Here is a 16,986-nt window from a genome sequence, read left to right on the forward strand (position 1 = left end):
TCCCAGAACAGAATGAGGCGTCTCCATCGTGAATTTGTTCTTTTCCACGAAGAGATTGAGCCTGCTTACATCTAGAACTGGACGCCAACCACCTGACGACTGCTTTGGTACTAGGAAGATTCTGTTGTAGAAACCCGGAGACCCAGGTCCGCGACTTGTTCCACCGCTCTTTTGTCGATCATCTGGTGAAGGAGATCGAACAAGACTTTCTTCTTTTCTCCTTGGTAGGATGGAGAAAGGTCTCTGGGAGTCGTAGAAAGAGGAGGAAGATCTAAAAAGGGGATTTTGTACCCCTGCTCCACGATCTTGAGGGACCAAGAGTCCGTGTCTCTCTCTCTCCACGCTCCCGCAAAATACTTCAGTCTGGCTCCGACTGGTGTCTGAAGGACATGCTTTTCACTTAGAAGGTTTTGGTTTAAAAGGAGCTCTTCCTCGTGAAAACCCTCTCCCTCGAGGAGCTGCTCTCGAGGGGGGAGCCCCACGAAAGGGCTTTACTTTCTTCGGCGGGCGAACTGCAGCCGACGAAGTGGAAGGTCCGGCCGACCGTCTCGTAGATGGGCCAAAAGATCTGAGTAGCCTTCTCTTGTAGGCTGTTCGTCAGGTCCTTTACCAAAGTCTGGGGAAGAGATGGTTCGAAAGAGACGAGAACAACAAGTCCGCTTTCTGAGCTGGCGTTACTGACCGAGCTGTGAAGTTGAGCAGCAAAGCTCTCTTTTTTTCAAGAAAGCTGTCCCAAAGTGCGATACCAGCTCTCCGAACCATCCCCTGACGGCTTTGTCCATAACATGCTAACACGCTGGACAGCTCCCCCAGACTAAGGGATTCTGGGCTTCTTGCTTGAAAATCCAGAACTCCCAAACACCAATCGAGGAAGTTGAAGACTTCCAGCGTCCTAAGCAGACCTTTCAGATGATGGTCTGTCTCCGACGCGGTCCAAGTTACCTTGGCAGAGGGTAAAAGTGACCTCCTCTGTAAGTCTACGAGGCTGGAGAAATCTTGCGCCGACGAAGGGATACGAACTCCCACTTCGTCCTTGGTCTTATACCAAATGCCTCCTTTCCCACTAAGTTTAGTAGGAGGCAAGGCGAAAGTTTGTCTTGCCTTGGTCTCTCCTTCTTAACATCCCAGTCTTGGAGCTTCTTGAAAGCCCGTTTCGTCGATAGAGAAGTCTTCATCTCTACGAACTCCGGGATTTTCCCCGTTTTCGATGAAGAAAACTGTGAAGGAGGAGACTTGGGAGCTGCGGGCTGAAATTTGTCCTCAAAAGCAGAACGTAACAGTCTGACTAGGACTTTGTAATCCGAGGTAGAAGGGGCTGTAGCAGGCTCCTCTTCACCCGATTCAGCTGAACTATCCATTCCCTTCTTCTCTCAGCGGAAGAGGAGAATGTCTGTCAGGCGAAGGCGTCCTATTGGGGGGTCTTAGCAAGATCAAAGGACCCCTATCCTTGCAAGAAGCAGCCTTCTCACGGCTATCTTCTTTTTGACGCTTACTGCTCGCTAATGACACAGCGTCTGAGGCGGACGAGCGTCTTCCGCGCCTCCGCGGCAGTCTCACCTGCTCGAGAAGTCTTTACTTCTTTTTGCTGGCATACGTTGCCTGAGCGCGTAACAAAGTGTCTGGGGGTAAGAATTCTTGTTCTGAATCCCCGAAAGCGTCTTGAAAGGAAGCCTGAAACTTCCTTGCGAGCTCTTGCCAAGCGTCCTGTCTAGCGTCCTGGAGAGCCGTTCCTGCCGAGCGTCCTGTGTAGCGTCCTGGCGAGCGTCCTGACGAACGTCCTGCCTAGCGTCCTGCCAAGCGTCCTGACGAACGTCCTGCCGAGCGTCCTGACGAAAGTCCTGGCGAGCGTCCTGACAAGCATCTTGCCGAACGTCCTGCCGAGCGTCCTCGCACAAAACGTCTTCAAAAGCGTCCTGTCGTAACGTCCTTCTATACGACGAACGAGATCTGCGAATCGCTGAAGGAGCAGCGATCGGCGCGAACGAGACATCAGGAGGCGACGGCAAAGGAGACTGCTTAGTCCTCTTGACAGGCAGTCTAAGGTCCTTCCTCCGCTTAGGCTCGACTGCTGCTGGGCGAGTCCTCTGAGCCATAAGCGAGGATAGCTGGTCCTGAAGGGACAAAAGAATGTTCTTCGTTGGAGAAGAATGAGTCGAGGAAGCAGGACTGGTCCTGTGAGAAGACGAGGGGCGAGGGGACGCTCCTTCCTTCTCAAAGGAACAGCTACCTTGTTTCTCAGGTGTACGCGCCTGTGCGCGCAACCTAGCGTCCTCATCTGAGGAGATCCTACCTCTCTTCTGAGGCGGAAAGACATGGTAAGCGTCTTCTGACGAAACAGGCGAAAGAGGACGTGAAGCGTCCTCCGCCAGAAACGTCCTCTTTAACGGACGAGAGTCTCTCCGAGCGCTCCACCCCTTGCGCGGGGAGGACGCTTCGGAGGACGAAAAGCAGTCCTTCAAGACGCAGTGCTCGTGCACGGTCTTTGGCAGCCTGGTCTTTGCTACAAGGCCTGCCGAAGGGACGCCAGATCGGTGGGAAGCCCCCAGTAACCCTCTTGCGGCTTTCGACATACCTCCTCCCTGGGTTCTTGGGAGTCTGATAGAGGTCTAGGCCTAGAGGCATTATGGGGCCGATCTGACGACCCCCTCCACAAACACTGGGGGCACGATCACACACTTGCACCGAGCCAGTTTCCAAGGCTTTTACTTTGGTCTCCAGAGTGCGAAGGGACTCCAAAATCATAGAGAGAGCATCCGCTCCTCCCGACACAGAATCAGAGCCCGAAGGCAACACAGGTTTAGGGGTTGTAAACATACAGGTGTTAGTGCAGGAGAAACGTTAGTCTTACCTTTGGAAGAACTTCTTGAGGAAGACCTCCTGATCCTATCGCGCTCCAAGTTTAAGGCGATAGGACTCATATGCTCTCCATTCATCATCAGTCAATCTCTCACATTCCTTGCACCGATGATCAATTAAACAATGAAGCCCCACCCCCTACAAACTCATACATACTTGTGTGGGGGTTCTCATCGATGCTTTCGGTTAGGCCTCACCTTACAATCAGCAGTCACACACACTCTGAAACTCACACACTTGATCCAGACATATCTATTAGAGAAAAGTCAATCCAAAATCAAAAAACGGTCCACTATCGCGCATGCCAATCCAACAATCCAATTCAATACCAACAAAATCAATCAGATACTTAGAAACGAGTCAAATTCCAAAAAAAATCCTGAGCAGAGGTCTGTAAACAGATGTTTACCGACCGGCGACAGAAAAAATATGAATATGAAAATGGGAATGGTTCCTGATATCCGCCTCCCAGCGGCGGGAATGGGTACTACCACCTGGCCGCCCACTGCGTGTGCCGCGAGTTTTGAAAATTTCTGTCGGACGTCAGAAAATACAGCTATATATATATCTGTCAGGTAAGTGGCATGAACAAACCTAAATTTAACGCCATCTAACCCGATGAAAAAACTAGCTTCCAATGAGACGTATCAGTCAAATTTGGTCTTAAATTACATGTAAGACGAACAGTATGACTTCGTTACATAAGTCAAGTATCAGATATTCATTAATATGCTAACTAAGGACAAAAACATTAGCCGAGACCAAGTGATATGGTTGAATCTGAAGCCAAGGAGAAAAAAAAAAAAATAGACTAGCCGGCATCCTTGTCTGTCTAAACCACACCTTACAATAGTGCTGTTTGACGACAAGCTAGTGTAATTGTAATTTAATTGAAAAGTAATAAAATAATATTTAAAGGTAATTAAATTAACTTTATTAGGCCTAATAATTTCAGTTGTCATTGTAATTTGATAATACGACTGGTAATAATTTGTAACTGTAATTGACATAAGCTCAATGTAAATACTGACGGCAATAGTCTGTTAAACGTATGAAGACGTCATACATACAAATTCCTTATATCTGACATCTGATTATATGCCCCAAGATAGATACCTCATTGACTATATTAAATGTCAACATAGTTGAAGACACGTCTCCTTTAAGACGTTTGTACAAACTTGGCATAAGTGAGTGTTGTTACGTTAGTCATTTTAGTCAATCAGGAGAGAATGAGATGGATACGGCGACGCAAACCCGTATTCGTCATCCGCTGATTCCAGCGTGAATGACTGCCGAGTTTAGTGTTTATACTACGCCAATATGATGATACACATAATACAATTATAATGCTTTAGTCGGACAGAATCCGATCTTCATTCTGTTCGATTACATTCCTATTAATTATCCTCAGATCGGATTCTCGTTCGTTTTCAATTACACCTGTATTGAATTATCCGAAGTCAAGAATGCCTTAAGCCTACAGCGTTAGCCAATATAAAAATAACTACCGATATGTTGTACAGCGAATACTTTGGGTTAGGCTAGGCTACTGAATATGCATACGATATATCATCGTGAACACTAGGCTAACCGTAGTTAATTTTATTCGATTTCTCTTCATACTGAATATCGTAAGTCAATATGCATTGAACGGAGAATAGTTGATATTAACAATTATCGTATCGTATACGTAGAGGAAAGTAACCTTACAAAGACGAAGGAGCATATCTGAAAGACCAACCCTGGCCTAAAAGCTTCTGATGCAAGGAACTCGAAGCAGGAAAAAGCCTAAAGATGCTCTAAGGACACTGTGCCTCTAAAAACTACTATCTTTTTAATAGAAACCCGACCCGAAGAAGCCTGCAACTTCTCTTCCTAAACTAAACACTATGTAGCCTATTATCCCTACTCGTCTATATCTGACCTAAGTTTTTATCATCCTGAGAACTTACACATCGAGGGAAGGGGAATCTGCTGCCAACACTGCCTGCTCCGCGCCAGGGGACGGCGGATCCTGCCCTGTGGGCTTGCGGATCCCCATAACCCCCAGCACCGGTTAGGGCTGATTCTGGAACAGGCAGGGGAGCTGGAAAAGAACGATTAGTAATTTCAGTATCCCTATTGCTCGATCTATCCTCACATAATCTTGACATAAAATCGGTAACAGAGATGTCATCGAGGAAGGGGAATCTGCTGCCAAACACTGCCTGCTCCGCGCCAGGGGGGACGGCGGATCCTGCCCTGTGGGCTTGCGGATCCCATAACCCCCAGCACCGGTTAGGGCTGATTCTGGAACAGGCAGGGGAGCTGGAAAAGAACGATTAGTAATTTCAGTATCCCTATTGCTCGATCTATCCTCACATAATCTTGACATAAAATCGGTAACTCGATGTCAGCGTACTCTCAAGTCTCTTAAAGAGCACTGTCTCTAAGTCTTTATCTTGATCTACGTTAGTCTCTTCCTGCCTACAGTTACTTCTTAATACGAGACCTTTCCTATGCTTGAGATACCCTAACATCTGGTCCAAAGACCACTCCTGACATTCCAAATTCATCTGGTCTTTACATTATATTGAACAGGCCTACAATTTACGCATAAGGAATGACTATCGTGTCATAGGGTACTCATCACCTTTTCTTGCATTGTTGGCAAAGGGAAAGACGATACGTTGTTGAACTTCCGCTCGTCGTTTTCTGTGATGTCGTGGCCGAGGATGCAGTAGTCGTTGTCGTAGCCTGTGTTGTTTCTTCCTTTGCAGAATCAATGTCTAATGACAAGGTATTAAGAGCAATCCAACCGTAATCCAAAGGGATGCGTAATTCGTCACCAAATTCAATCAAATCAAAGGTGCAAATGAAGGCACGGGCAAGACAAAAAAAGGAGTTCGCTGTGGATACATCTGTACTTCCACCGCGGAACGACAAGTGATTGACGTTGGAGAGGGCAGGGCGTGACCGGGCCCGTGGAGGCAGGGGCTACTAGCGGTGGGCTGGTAACCTGGGTAACGAGGGTGTTTGCCAGGAGATTGGCAACACTGATCGTTTATTTTAACCAAAGATTTGGTAAATTTTTAATAAATGATGGTTCGGGCTGGTAAGTGACCAGGGCTAGTTCAGGTGTTCAGGGGGTGTATTGCAATATGCAATTTTGGACAAATTGTCATTTGTTCCGACACGGCATACAAACCTTCGGTCCTTTTACAATAGGAAGACTCACTTCTTGGTGGGAGGAATCTGAGTCTTTTGTGAACAGATGGTGTTCGCCCAACCTTGGAAGTCTCCCTGGTCGTATAAGAGCGAGGGGAGGGATCCAAGCTCTGTCCGATTGATGGGAGTGTGCACCGCAGGATCAATGGTCAGACCTCTGGACGAGTACTAAGAGAGCAAAGCGTTAATCTCTTCGTACCAGCAATGTAAGAACTTGTTCCTGTACAGGAGCAAATATAAAGTCATGGGTTTGACTCTTGTAGGCATCCACTTCCCCCCCCTTGTAGGAGGAAGTGGTGGATATTCTGCTCCTATCCCTAGTGAAAGGGATAGGATTTGGCTCTTGTCATATAGCTCACCTGCATCTCGTCCTCATCCAGCGTAGTGACGACCGTGGGCCCTCTGCCCACAGGTTGAGGAGGAGGAAAAGATGGGAAGAGGGAGCCAGTCACTCAATCACTCACACATCCATCCACACAGTCACACCAGGACTCGATGCTGTTTCAGCCTGCGAGGGTCTGGGTTAGCTACACAACTTGTTGAGCAGCCACCACGGGTCCCAAGGAAAAGGTATCCAAGGACCTGTGGGCAATATCCCGAAGGTAGAAGGACGTAAAGGTAATAGTCTGGTTAGACCAGACCCCTGCCTTCAGGACCTGCGCCACGGAGAAGTTCTAACGAAACGCCAACGACGGGGCCAATACTTCTGACTTCGTGAGCTCTCGGACGGGACTACGGATGTCGTCACTACCATCAGCCTCATACGCCCTCCTGATGACCTCAGCAGCCAGAATGAAAGAGTGTTCTTGGTAACTTCTTTCTTGGTTACCCCGGTGCTAACGAAGAGGCGTCGACACTCAGGCTGAGGTGTCGAGTTTTCTTCAGATAGCGCCGTAGCGCCCTCACAGGACAAAGCAGCATCTCATCCGCATCATTATCGGTGAAGTCCATTAGGGAGGAATCGTGAAGGACTCGAACCTGTCGTCAGGGACCGACGGTTTCTGAGTCTTCGCAACGAAGTTCGGGACGAAATCGAGCGTCACAGATCCATCCCCTGGAGTGTCGTACATCATAGGAAAGACCATGAAGTTCCCCTACTCTCTTCGCCGATGCCAGGGCCAGCAAGAAGAGGGTCTTGAGGGTCAGATCCCTGTCTGACGACTCTCGGAGTGGCTCGAACGGCGTTCGAGTCAAACTCCTAAGGACGAGAGTCACATCCCACGCAGGGGGCCTGAGTTCCCTGGGTGGGCAAGAACCTTTCGAAGCTCCTCATAAGCAAGGAGATCTCGAACGAGTTCGAGATGTCCAATCCCCTCAGTTTCAGGACGAGAGCCAGGGCGGCTCTGTATCCTTTGACTGTGGGGGACTGAGAGGAGCTTCTCTCGGCGAAGAAAAACGAGGAAATCCGCTACCTGCTGAAGAGTGGCTCTGAGGAGGAGATAGACCCGTCTACAACACCAACCACAGAAGACGGCCCACTTCCCCTGGTACACAGCTGCAGAGGACTGACGGACGTTTCCAGCCATCTCTGTTGCTGCGCTACGAGAAAAGCCTCTCGTTCGCAAGAGATGGTGGATAACAACCAGCCGTGAAGTCGTAGGGACTGGACTGCTCGGTGGTACCGCTCGACGTGTGGCTGGGCGAGAAGGTTGTGCCAAGGGGGAATCTCTCTCGGTTCTCCTGCGAGAAGAGCCAGCAGGTCCGGATACCAAATGGACCTGTGGCCATTTGGGAGCCACCAGGATCATCCTGAGATTCGGGCGGGGTGACCAGTGCTCAACTGATCACCTTGCAAATCAGGCTGAACGGGGGAAAGGCATAGACGAAGAGGTTGTCCCACGGGTGTTGAAGAGCGTCCTCTGCAGCTGCCCATGGGTCCGGCACGGCTGAGAAGAAAACCTGAAGCTTTCTGTTGTGCACGGGTGGCGAACAGATCCACGAACTGGTCGCCCCCACAGGTCGAAGAGCCTTTCCGCCACGTCCTGGTGTAGAGACCACTCGGTTCCCTATCACCTGATCCCGACGGCTGAGCGTGTCTGCTACTACATTCCTCTTCCCTGAATGTAGCGTGCCGACAGCTCTATTGAGTGTGCCTCGGCCCACTCGTGCACCTGCCGAGTCAACTGGTACAACGGGAGAGACACTAGGCCCCCCTGTTTGTTGATGTAGGCCACTACCGTGGTGTTGTCGCACATCAAACACCACTGAGTGTCCCATCAAGCGGTCCTGGAACTCTTGGAGAGCGAGGAACGCTGCCTTGAGTTCCAGTACATTGATGTGAAGGTGCTTGTCGTTCTTGTCCCACACTCTGAAGTCAGCAACTCTCCAGGTGTGCGCCCCCATCCCTCGGTCGATGCGTCTGAGAACAGCTGCATGTCCGGGGGGGGGAGTGCGCAGAGGGCACTCCTCTTAAGAGGTTCCTGTCGTCCAGCCACCAGGCTAGGTCCTGCCTCACCTCCGATGTCAGTGACACTGGAAAGCTTGGGGGATCCGTCGCCTGTGACCAACTCTCCTTTAGTCTCCACTGGAGAGACCGCAGGTGAAGACGCCCGTGAGGGACTAACTTCTCGAGTGACGACAGGTGTCCGATCACGACTTGCCATCGCTGAGCTACCTGTTCCTGCGAGACAGGTAACTGGGTGGCTGCCTCCCTGAATCTGCTGATCCGCGAGTCTGCGGGGAAGACTCGCCCTGCTACCGTGTCGATCAGCATACCCAGGTACTTCACCTCTGCTTTGGGCTCGAGATCGGACTTTTCGAAGGTTCACAACGATCCCCAGATCGCGACAGAACTCGAGCAGTCGATCCCTGTCCTGTAGCAACTGCGAGCGGGAGCTCGACCAGGACTAACCAATCGTCGAGATACCTCATCAGACGTATCCCGTGCGAAATGGGCCCAAGCAGACACCAGAGTGAACACTCGCTTGTGAACACCTGTGGGGCGGTTGAGAGACCGAAGCAAAGTGCCCTGAACTGGTACACCGTCCCGTCGAGGATGAAGCGGAGGTACTTCTGGAGGACTGATGAATGGGTATTTGGAAATACGCATCCTTCAAGTCCACTGAAAGCATGAAATCGTTCTCCCTGATGAGTCGAGCACGGAACGTGCCGTCTCCATCGTGAACCGGGTCTGGCGAACAAACCGGTTCAGAGGAGAGAGATCTATCACCGGGCGCCAGCCTCCCGTAGACTTTTCCACCAGGAAGAGTCGACTGTAAAAGCCCGGTGACTGATCCGTGACGATTTCTACAGCTCTCTTGCTCAGCATGGTCTTGATCTCCTGTCTCAATGCTACGTCCTTCGATGACCTGGAACGTACGACCTGCTGTTGGACCGGGTTGGAGGTGAGGGGTGGCCGAGATTCGAAGGGTAATAGATATCCCTCCCGAAGGACATCTACAATCCAGGTCTCGGCGCCGTAGCGCTGCCAAGTTGCCCAATGGCTGGCCAGGCACCCCCCCACTTCCGGCAGCAGGTGAGGGGGAACGCCGTCCCTAGCGTTTCCCCCCTTTCTTCGACTTCTTCCCCAGCCTCCTCGGGAGAGAAGGAGGGCTGGTTACGGCTCCCCTTTGTAGAAGTCGAAGAAGACAGAGTCTTTCCCCGGGGCTTCGACGCGGACTAACGCCTTAGCCACCGAGGAAGCGCTAGCCGAGCTCTTTGGCTTGGCCGCAGTCCGAGGCTGCCCAGAAGCCTTCGAGACTGCCTGGTGGACCCAGACGGTCACTGTCGTCAGTGCGCCGTCTGTCCCACCGCAGCGTCCACCATCTCTCCTGGGAAGAGAGACGTGGAACTCCGTAAAGGTCCGTTGCGTAGTCCCAATGCCGCTTCACGCCCAGCCGCCCTGGAAACCCGAGTAAGGACAGCGTCCCTACGTCGGAGAACCAGGTTGGCCCACAGGTTCACCGTCTGGTGGGAAGGAAGGAGATGGCTCTTTCCCCCAGACTGGCAAAGTCTCCTAAAGGCCGAGTCATCTTCGGGAGAAATTCCCCCGGAGTTGGCTGCGACCTTAGATACTGTGAGGGACCACAGATCTACCAGGAGACGGCCTGGAAAGCTGCCATGGCAGTCGATTCCAGGCCGAGTGCCTCTTGCTGCGAGAACCATAGGTTCTCGGACAGGAGTGCTGCAGAGACACACCCGGAGTCAGCCTGGCTAACTCCGGGTTCACCTGTTTGGTGGGCGGCATCGGGTCCTCAGATGGCACGTAAAAAACGCCGCTGTCGCCAGCAGAGGAAGGTGGAAGCAGCTTGCTCGACCTGCTAGACTTGAGAGGAACCATCTTGCCCGGAGACAAGAGATTCTACCTGGTCCAGCACTGAGTCGGCAAGCTCGGAACGCGGCAAACCCACCGTCGGTCTGGGTTCCCTCTTCGGGCCCCAGAACGACTCGAGCCGGGACGTGGGCTCGGATGGTGGGAGCGGCGATCCTTCCGCGAGGTCGTTGTGCTGACGAATCAGCGCAATTACCTCGGCAAAGTTCCTCTGGATCTCAGGAGTTACTGCGTCCTGCGGAGTAGGACCATCCAGTCCCTCGAACAGGAGCATCTCCCGAGACCCTCCCCCCACCCCTCAGAGGGGGGGAAACAGCGACAGACCCCTCTCGGTCTCCTCCAGCCACTTGTGCATACGACCTGGGCCGGTCCGAGAACCGTGGCCTAGTACGTAGGACGTCGTGTGGGATCCTGAGGGGCGCACCCCTCACGATCACTCCTTAATACCTCGCCCCTCCCGGTGTAACACCCCGAGGAGGTTGAAGGTATGGGAGAGGCAGACCTAACGCTCCTCCATCGCTCGCTGGCAGAACCAGCGGGCTTGGAAGATGCAGGCGATCGTCAACCCGCGGTGGCGATCGAGCTGCAGGCCTAGTCGAGCCGTCTCGCTGTGGAGAACGGCTGGACCGAGAACAGCGGCCCCGGTCTCGTGTGTCAGAGGAGCTGGTGCTGGTCGCCGTACCCGATCGCTCTCTGTGAGAGTGACGGTCAGGCGACCGGCGAGCTCCACTGTCACGGTTGAGACCGGGTGTGTGCCTCACGGCGCGTCACGTCGCTGGCACCAGCCGTGGCTGGCGCCGGCGAACGGGGGGGGAACACCTCTTCCAGCCTCAGCCCGTGGCCGGTCGGACCGTCACGTCCGCCCGGGTAGCAGCTGCTCGCCGCAGAGAGCGAGAGTGGTTCTTGGTTTGGGTGAGAATCGCGTTGAACGACTGTCACCAGTCTTCGCTCTGTGCCGTGAACCTGACGCTGAGCTGGCTCAGAGGTCTGGTTCCTAGCTGCACGGTCGCTGGTAGGCGACTGTACACTCGGTACCTCTCGCGAACGAGAGGCCGAGACGGACCCTGCTGCCGTGGTCGAACCACTAACAGCAGGTGAGGAAGTGCCGGTGTTAGCCGGCACTCCTCTGGTCCCCGTAGTCTTCTTCCTTGCGGAAGAAGAGACGGGTCCTGCCCCCGAAGGAGCAGTGACCAGCGGAAGAACCCCCCGTCTCACCGGAGCGAGACGGGCCCTTAGAAGCTCCCGAAGGAGACTTCTTAGGGGGGGGGAGGCGACCTTCTTCTTCTTAGGCGGGGGAGCCTTAGAAGAAGAAGGGGAAGAGGCGGCAGACGACGACGACGACGAAGAAGACGATGAAGACGACGATGAAGACGACGACGACACCTTCCTCCTCTTCTTCTTCTTCTTCGTCAACCTCCTCAGGACCGATGTCAGATCTGTCATCCAGGGCGGAGCCGGGGTGCTGCTTGCCGAAGCAACAGGGCCCGGACGCACCTGTCCAAAACAGATCGGCATCAGGGACAGCGGCGGCGTCACGAACAGGAACAACGTCAGCAGGTGCAGGCATCACAGGAACAGCAGTGGAGACGGCAGGAAGCAGGTACAGGAACGGCAGCAGTGGTCGGCAACGTCACGTCCTCCGTGAACAGCGGCTGGGGGAAGGTACGGCAGGTACGGCAGGCTGTACAGGCGGTCCAGGTGGACGGACCAGCGGCACAGACATCCTAGGTACAGGTGGGAGGTCCAGGGGCGAGCTCTTCGGGCACACGAAGTCCGGTCGCGGCAGCACGGCAAACCCAGGCGGCGGCATCACACTCCCCCGTGGTACGGCGACTGGCCCCTGCAACCGATGTAGTTGGGTGGACAGAGACCGCGTGCGGGGTGTACACCAGGTGAGGAGGTGAAGCATAGCCAGGTGTTGAAAGGGTCGTGGTGGTGGTCGTTACCGTAGCATGCGTGGGGGGGAACCGCCCACCGAGCCAGCGAGATGTAGAGCAGCCCTGGACACTCGGCACGCCCTGCAGACCCAACGATGCCCCACACCTGTCCGAGGTCGTCCTTCGCGGCAAACCGCACCTGAGGAAGCAAAGGTCGGGTGATTAGCAGGATCCTCTACCCGCTCGCGCGAAGACGAACGGATAGAGGACCCAGAGTACAACTCGACATCGGGGTATCTAGCACCCTCCTCCACACTCAACAGGTCGGGTGAGGAGAAGGACCTAGAAACCCCCCCCGAAGGGGAAGGCGCCAAACGTGGGAGACTGAGCGCGGTCGGCAGGAAAGAAGACGAAGTGTCCGTAACCAAAGGAGTCGCGGGAGAGCTTTCCGACGACTCCTTTGCAGGCCTTCGCTTCTTCCTACCTTCGTACAAGCCCCACTGCGCCTCCGACCAATTACAACACACTTCACAGGGCTCGGCTCGGGTGCACTCGCGCCCCCGACACCGAGCGCACAAAATATGTGGATCAATTTCAGGGAAGGAGCGGAACTTTCCGCATTTACGCCCTTCGGTACCCGGGCACAATCTCCGGGGGGTAGCGAGGCGTGGAGATTCCATGATTGATCAATAATTCACAAATGATGAAAAAAGAGGAAATGATTGTACTTACAATTATGATTCATACACAAACACAACCAAATACTCAATGAAAGCAAACGACGAGAAGCGGGCAGAGAGCGTCGACACACGTCCACTCGCTGTGAGGCCGAAAGCAAAAGTGATTTGTTTACCTCCCACGCGCGCGCGCGCGCGCGCCTGTCGGACAAGCAGTTAACTACCGAACCCCTTGTTCGAAAGCTTACGACCTATCCAGCTGCCGCTAGTACCTTCCTATTGTAAAAGGACCGAAGGTTTGTATGCCGTGTCGGAACAAAGGTAAGTTTCATGAACAAACTTTAATGTTTGCATGCTAAGAATGGCAAAATCATCGTTGCCACATTAGTGGAGGCTTCACTCATATGCCGATTCATATGAATTCTAGTTGTCATAGTAATGCAATAATGATAAAATTACTTTAATATTTATGTATATATACTTCCAATACATAGCCTAATTTCACCAATTTCAATGTTTTGTGTATACAGTCTTATACCCAGTTTGGAGGGTCAACACATACCGAATAGCAACAGAGAGAGAGAGAGAGAGAGAGAGAGAGAGATGGAGAGAGAGAGAGAGAGAAAGGAAGGCGAAGGAACGAAGAAGGAAAGGGGTGGCGGGGTGGGAGGGGGGGGGAGAGGGTATGTGGAGCTTTTTACGCGTGTTCGCATCCATTTCTGGATAATGGAGTTTTTGTTTCTTGGTACAAGGACAAGTGCCGTTATTTTTTACAATGAGTGATTCACGATACCCTTATAAATTACGGCACTGGGTGTAATGCACTATAGCAAAATTTCATTCTGATATGAGTGTTCGTTACAGAAATAGTTATTGCCCAAATACGTGCTTGCACTGTCGCTGAAACCCATAGTAGGTATGCTGTTTAGTTGTCAATCAAGTTTTTTTTAACAAAGTATTTTTTACAAGCTAGCTATTGAATAAATTTGTATTTTTCTCAATCAAAACATATGCCCCTCAATGCTAACTTTCCTCTTTTAATGACTTTCTGGTCATTGCAAATTCAGCCCCATAATTTCTTATGGTGCGAAAACAGAGGCCCAGGGACCGAAATCGATTGCGTCACACTATGGCGATAATCCGGCAGTAAAACATCTTCATATATCCCAAAAGTAAATAATAAAGATATATATGCGCATTACGATTATAACAGTTACATGAATAGCTGATAATCTGCATGAATAACTGGTAAACTGTTCTGCAAGAAAGTTGAGTAAAGCAATTATTTACAATAGGTGCGAAAGCTAAGATGTCGTGCCGTCATAATACTGGATTTAAACGAACATTCTAATTCCAAAAAATAATTACTTAAATTTGAGTCAGAATCGAGTTACTTTTTCAATAACTAATATTTTCAAATTAATCATCATAAATATGTAAGATATTGATGTTTTACTATTTATTTAAAAAAATTATCCAAGTGCACGCTTCGTCATCTTCTACCAAAACAGTTGTTTACTAACAAACAAGCCGGTTTATTGACACAAGCGACTCCGTAAACATCGAGATGGTGTCAATCTTCTAAATATTTCGAGTTGTAAGTAAAAATGTTGAACGTGTTTTGGTGAGATTTGGACTGCCTTGTACCACCATTTCACTTCCCTCTGTTTAAATCTTAAAATTTGGCCTTAATTTCTAACTTTGGAGAAAATATTTACTTCGAAAGGAGAGTAGAGGTCTTTAGCTCCGTTTCTCACTAACAAGTCGCGACTGATGCATATCTCCGATGTTAGGACGCGTTATAATGTACTTTTTTGGGGTTGTACACGTTGATTGTACATAGTCCATCCCTGTCCTATGAGGTTTTTTACCCTACTTCGAAAGGAGAGTAGAGGTCTTTAGCTCCGTTTCTCACCAACAACAAGTCGCGACTGATGCCCATCTCCGGTGTCAGGACGCGTTATTAATGTACTTTTTCGGAGGGTGGCATGCATTGGTAGACGTTGGCCAGCTACTACATGCCATGCGGTGTTTTACCCTATTTCATGCATATAATTACTACCACATATAACTACAAGATGTTTATACCTATTAGCATGAAAATAAATAAACTAGTACCTAATACCTCTTTGGCTTCGCCTTCCCCAACGGGACCTTCAGGCAAGGTCTGGTCCCCACAGCCGCCCTCCAATTTGGCCGCAGTTTTCAGCAGCATTTCGTAAGCCATGGGGATCTGGTAGCGTTGATACAACACGTACTTCAGTAAATTTTCCAACATCACGTAACACGAAGACGTGGTCACGCCATTGTCGATTTCCACGCCGATATTCAGCGGCCTCTGGTCCCTTCGGCATTTAAACTTTGGAGCCTCCATCATTTGTAAACAACATCGGTGGATTGACGGCTTCTTCTTCTTGATTCCTCGGTTAGGTTTCCTGGATTCCCTTTGACGGTAGAATTACTAGCTGATATAGTTGGTTTGAGAAGTTGTGATATAAAAATTAATAGATATTAGAAAAAACCTCATACGGAAGCTATGAAAAAAAAGTAAAAAAATTATCCCACCAGCGACACTAGACAATAATCCATAGGGAAGAAAAATAGAGGAGCCGTTGCAAAGCGTATCCTCGAAGTACAAGTAGTACAAAAGATCCTCCAATTCCCCATTTTCTGTAACAAAATTGTGCTTATATATTTAAACAGTCTCACGTATATAGTTTAAATCAAATTTCGTGCCAAAGCATGAAATAAATCTCGAGGTTAACTTTTGATTTTCTGAACGTATAACATGCAAAGAACCAACATAAATTTGCACATACATTTAAGAATATTCCTCGACGCATAATCCAAAGTCTCGCGTACATTTTAACTTAAAGTTTCGTATCAAAGCATAATCATGAGGAACTATTAATTATCTGTACGAATAACTCGCTGAGAAGGAAAACAAATTGTATATGTGTTTGAACTAATTCCTCTGTACGTATTCCCATTTCTGTACGTATAACCTGCAAAGAAACAGCAAAAAATTTGCATATACATTTTAATATACTTCTATGTAATCAATTCATAATCCTACCTATATGATTAAGTCACGTTTCCAACATAAGCAAAAAATAATAATTACGATTAATTCTCCCAAAGTTTTATAAGTCAATGGGAAATCTACGGCACACAGTGTATATATATATATGATATATATATCTATATATATATATATATATTTATATATTATTATGATATTATATATTATTATAATTATATATTATCTTATAATATATATGTCTCATAAGATGTGGTCCATTACAACGCTAAACAGTGCACATTATCGTAAATATGTATTTACCATATGTGGTCTGAGATATGCAATAGTTATTGAATAATTATATAAGTTAAGAGTATTTGTGATAGACTGACAAACGAGATTCAATGTCTCTCTTTCATGAGAAAGAACTGAATTGCCGCTTTTTGTTATTTATGGAGAAGAGAGAGAGAGAGAGAGAGAGAGAGAGAGAGAGAGAGAGAGAGAGCAGAAGATGTTAGCTGATACTGATGGTTTGACGTCAACTTCGTGATAATGGGAATGAATCTTTATCGCTGGAATGTTTCGAATTTAGTGAGCATCACTAAATCCACCTAAGAATGCCCTGAGAGCAGATAAGCTCAAGATTTTAAGAACAGTGAGAAATTCAGTACTCAGACGTTATTTGGTAAATAACGATATTTGTTTATTGTAATAACGCGAGGAAACCTACGAGAAAAGTCCATAGTTTTTTTGGTCGTCAAAGACGCAAATCTCTTTGTACTTATGACGATAACCAACCGAGTCTTGACGTGGGAACAAATGGAAAGTTAAACCAGTCAGAGGATCTGTTAATTACAGATCAATTAGCTGACAGATCTGAGATTATTAATCACATCAACCACTTTGGAATGATAATGCGCGCCATTTGGGCTTCCCAGAGGACAGAATATAGGATTTAGGCCAAAAGCCAAGAGCTGGAATCTACGAGGAGGTCATTCAGTGCTTAAATGTGTCAAAGAGGAGGCAAACTTCGCAGTTGCACCGTGAAACAATTGTTACGAGAGGGTGGAAGGT

At 49.5% G+C, this 16,986-nt stretch overlaps 1 protein-coding gene across 1 annotated transcript in view; it reads right to left on the reverse strand.

Moving 5' to 3' along the window:
• LOC135224655 (uncharacterized) overlaps positions 1-15,456 on the reverse strand; it is an 84,352-nt gene extending 68,896 nt beyond the window's left edge. Inside the window, exon 1 of the mRNA XM_064263874.1 lies at positions 15,016-15,456. Coding sequence (XP_064119944.1) covers positions 15,016-15,267 — 252 coding nt within the window. The 5' untranslated portion in view covers positions 15,268-15,456. The remainder of the gene's footprint in view (positions 1-15,015) is intronic.
• Between the last annotated feature and the right edge of the window lie 1,530 nt (positions 15,457-16,986).

Source organism: Macrobrachium nipponense, chromosome 12, assembly GCF_015104395.2.
Source record: "Macrobrachium nipponense isolate FS-2020 chromosome 12, ASM1510439v2, whole genome shotgun sequence".
In the NCBI taxonomy this organism is placed as follows: Eukaryota; Metazoa; Arthropoda; class Malacostraca; order Decapoda; family Palaemonidae; genus Macrobrachium; species Macrobrachium nipponense.